A 4,035-nucleotide genomic window follows, 5' to 3' on the forward strand; every position below is an offset into this window, starting at 1 on the left:
CTATAACCTTTGAAGTTGCTCCATCTGCAACAAGCACAAGCTGTATAGGGGCAGGGGTCAGCACTTTCCGCAAGCGAGAACGGAGTTCTGGGCTCATTACAGAAACTTGCGCACCAGTATCAATGAGGGCTTGAACGGCTGTGCCATCCACGAGCACGGTGAGCAAATTACGGCGTGCACGAAGAGGTAGACGAGGATTTGAGATCGTGGTCCCTACTGCAGCATCACCTCTCGACGCTGCAGCGCCTAGTTTTCCGTCGGAAAGCGGCCATATGGACTGGGAGATGAAAAGCGACAGCGGTGGGGCGAACGGGACTGATGGCGGGGAAGGGGGGGGGGGGGGGGTAGGGGGATCGGTTGAGGCGCCAAGACTCGGTATCAGCGGCTGTGCTTGAAGGGTCGTGACGAGGGGGGAATAGACGAGGGTGGTCATCGTAGATAGAGGAGGGTGGCAGGCGGGATCTTTGTGGCTGGAACCAACGATATCTGCAATAACGGGCGATATGGCCGACGCAGGAGCAAGGAAAACAAATAGGTCGGTTATCAGATGTGCGCCATTCGTCAGGATTGCGTCGACGCTGGGCAACATAGGCGGGTCGGACAGAATAAAGGTTGCGAACATCAGAGTTATAAGCAAGTCTGCCAGGATAAACTGTGGGAACGTCGGTGTTATAAGGAGGTCGACCGGGATGAAGTGAGCGAACGTCGGCGACAGTGGGCGGGTTGACGGGAGCAACGGAGTTGAGTCCCAGGGTGGCGAGCTCTTGGCGGACAACGGCCTGAATTAGGGGAATGTCCGGGTGCTGGCCGTCGGCCAAATGGGGCGGCAAGGTAGCGGGAGCTATGGCTTCAAGGTCGCGGCGGACGATACGGGGGACATTTTCGGTCGAAGTTGGCTGGTGTTGGGACGGCAAATCTTGACACGAAGAAGTCGGAGCAGTATTTGGAAGGCGGGCAAATGAGTGGGCTATGCTACGACTTTTGACGTCTTTAAAACGGCGGCATTCTCTGATGACGGCATCAACTGTGTTGCAATCTTTGTACACAAGTAGGTTGAATGCATCGTCTGCGATGCCCTTCATGATATGACCAACTTTGGCGGACTCCGACATGTTGTGATCTACTTTGTGGCAAAGGGTGAGGACGTCCTGAATGTAGGCCACGTATGACTCAGTAGCTGTCTGGAGACGGGTCTCGAGGGTTCGCTGTGCTGTAAGCTCTCGACCAAGGGGCTTTCCAAAGAGTTCGCGGAGCTCCTCATTGCAAGTATCCCAACTGGTAAGCTGATCTTCATGAGTCTCGTACCAGGCGAGCGCAGTGCCCTCGAGGTAAAAAACAACATTCGCTAGCATGAGGGTCGGGTCCCAGCGATTATAGGTGCTCACACGTTCGTGCTTGCGTATCCATTCGTCCACGTCCGTAGTGCCGGTACCAGTGAAACTGCCAGGATCGCGCGGGTGGGTGAGATGCAAAGCCGCCGTTGGTGTGGGGATGGTATCTTGAGGCATCTTTGGGCAGGAAAGCAGGCAGCCGCTGCGGAGTTCCGTCGTGCGGAGGCTAACGCCGGGATCAACGGCCGCACCTCCACCAAGATGTTACGTGGAAACTCCATGTATTTACAGTATATTTACAGCACAGTTAGAACTGGCACAGCAGCGAGCAGCAACACGGAACCAGTCCCACTTCTTCTTCTTCACCTTGTCCCTTCCGCGAGGCAAGAGGACACACTTCGTCGTCGTCATCGCGTAGCACTATGCATGAATGCTAGGTTTATAGCTTATATTTACACAGATTTATGGCAGAATAGAACTGTAAATACTATAAATGCACTAGTTGCCCATTGCTTGCATGCACAGTCTTCTTCAGCGGCACTCAATGGCTTCTTTTGATAAACATCCTATTTCAGGTATACTGCGTGAGAGCAAGCTGTATGACAAGCTTGAGAAACTAGTGCAAGGGCAGCAGTATGTTATTTATGAGGACCCTGCCTACCCTTTACGGCCACTCATAATGAAGTCGTATGGAGGTGCATTTCTAACGAGGCCGGAAGAAATGTTCAACGCTGCCATGAGCGCTGTGAGGCAATCTGTGGAGTGGGGTTTTGGCAGTGTGCTCGTTTTCTTGGACCTCAAGAAAAATCTCGAGATAGAGCTGCAAGCAGTCCCACGGATGTACAGAGTAGCTGTACTGCTTACCAACTGTCAAGCATGCATGTATGGCAACCAGGTGTCAACATATTTCGATTTCGAGCCACCATGCCTTTTTGATTACTTGCACTGTAATGCAAAATGAGGAACAAAGCATGTTGGTATCTCTATTTTTTATTCATATCCAGTACAAACCTATTGGAATAAGCTGCAGCCTCCCATGAAAAATTGGCGCCAAGAACTGGAACCAGAGTGCCGCAATACAGTTTATTTTCTTGTCTATTTAGCTAATTTTTTTTTTGGTCAGTGACTGAAAAAGGGCAAGGAATGCATGATTGGTTTGCGCAACAAGTTGGCTTTGCTCATGCCGCTCTTCTTGCACTTTAGCTTTTATTTCAATCTCCATTTTCCATAGTTGAAATTCCTTTTGAATCTTTTCCTTCTTCAGCTCTAGTTTTTTCTCAAAACGCTTATGCTGCAATTGGGCACACATTGTTTCATGCGCCAGCCGTCTATGCTCAAGTTCTAGGTCTTTGCTGTGAGTATCTTCCTCATGACGCCATCGTTTTTCGAGGAATTCTCGGTCAGCTGTGGTCTCCACCCCTGGGTCGGGTTCTTTCTTTTTTCTGCAAAGGTGAGAAATTACATATATTGCTCTTATAAACTTCTGCCGCTCTACCGTTTCGAGCGATCAAAACTGCTAACTGGTGCAAAGAAGGAAAACAACAGCACACAAACCTTCCTCATTATGTTCCCATTCTCTCATTCACTTATTTGTACTTATGGCTCCTTTGAATTACGCTGAACTTTCATTAAGACACAATACTCTGGTGCGGTATTGTGGCGACAGCATTACACTACCACAGCTAGATATGCTAAATAAAATTGACACACGACGTGTTAAACTCAAGAGATCTTAAAACCCTAGAACACCGGTCTAGACATCCAAATTTGTTTCACGTCTTGCATGCTGTTATCTTAGTTTACTTCGACTGGTTATAGTTATTGCTGCCAGCTGCGGTTGAGGCTGTGCGCTTGATGGGAGTTGTGCACCATCAAATCGTACACCTGCGCTGATTGGTCATCACGCGGTGAGTAGTCCACTTCCGCATGTTCCGCAGTCCCAGCAGCAATATCCTCCAGTATAATTCAAGCTGTTTCTGCAGGTTCATTGTCATGGGAGGTATATAAAGAATCGTAACAGAGTTACTGTAACATAAATGTATCAATGCAACAACTAAAAGCTCAACTGTATTTGATTGCCTGCTTGTTTGTTAGTCAGTCAACCACTTGTGATGTACCGTCTGTTGCAGAAGTTTGCGGCCCAACGCGCCGGGCAGAGGAGCAGTATCACTCTCGAGAGGCGGCGCTGCGCCCGCCGGCGCTGCCTGGTGACGTAGCTATAAAGAGTGAGGAGGCTTGTTCTCTTCCCCTCATCCAGCGGTTGATATCGCACATCTTTGCTCTCAGCCGCGGGATGAGGGGAAGAGAACAAGTCTCCTCACTCTTTATAGCTGCGTCACAGGCAGCGCCGGCGGGCGCAGCGCCGCCTCTCGGGAGCGATACTGCTCCTCTGCTCGGCGCGTTGGGCCGCAAACTTCTGCAACAGACGGTACGTGGGCACATGCTCTGCACAGGTTGTCTAGGCGTTTTATTTAAACAACTTACAGGATCGTTTTACACAAGTATTTTGTTAGCAGGGCGTATAAATAAAATATCAAAATGTTGTGGCAAACCTACCGACGAAAGAAAACATTTACAAATTAGTTGTTCCCGAAAGCTTAGCGTTCTTCCGAATTGAGATCAGTTAATCTTCCCTTTTGCCTGCAATTTTTATGCTGTGGCGCTCCCCCTTCCTCCATCTGGCACTTCATTTTTTTTTTAGCTG

The 4,035-nt window shown here is 49.5% G+C and overlaps 1 protein-coding gene across 1 annotated transcript; it reads right to left on the minus strand.

Moving 5' to 3' along the window:
• Window positions 1-1,508, minus strand: LOC146187918 (uncharacterized). Its single transcript, XM_084604952.1, has 2 exons — window positions 705-1,508; window positions 1-24 (listed from the first exon to the last, which is right to left on the minus strand). The coding sequence occupies exons 1-2, from the start codon at window positions 1,506-1,508 to the stop codon at window positions 1-3; spliced, it is 828 nt and encodes a 275-aa protein (XP_084461078.1).
• Between the last annotated feature and the right edge of the window lie 2,527 nt (window positions 1,509-4,035).

This window comes from Amblyomma maculatum, chromosome 5 (assembly GCF_055883805.1).
Source record: "Amblyomma maculatum isolate TAMU_Amacu chromosome 5, ASM5588380v1, whole genome shotgun sequence".
NCBI classification, from domain to species: domain Eukaryota; kingdom Metazoa; phylum Arthropoda; class Arachnida; order Ixodida; family Ixodidae; genus Amblyomma; species Amblyomma maculatum.

What these genes read in the sequence shown, in the direction of transcription:
- LOC146187918 (XM_084604952.1), bottom strand. Translation starts at nt 1,508, where the DNA reads ATGCCTCAAGATACCATCCCCACACCAACGGCGGCTTTGCATCTCACC. An exon ending in ACCCGCCCACTGTCGCCGAC is followed by an intron (nt 25 to 704) that starts GTTCGCTCACTT and finishes TGCTTGTTGCAG; the next exon opens with ATGGAGCAACTTCAAAGGTT.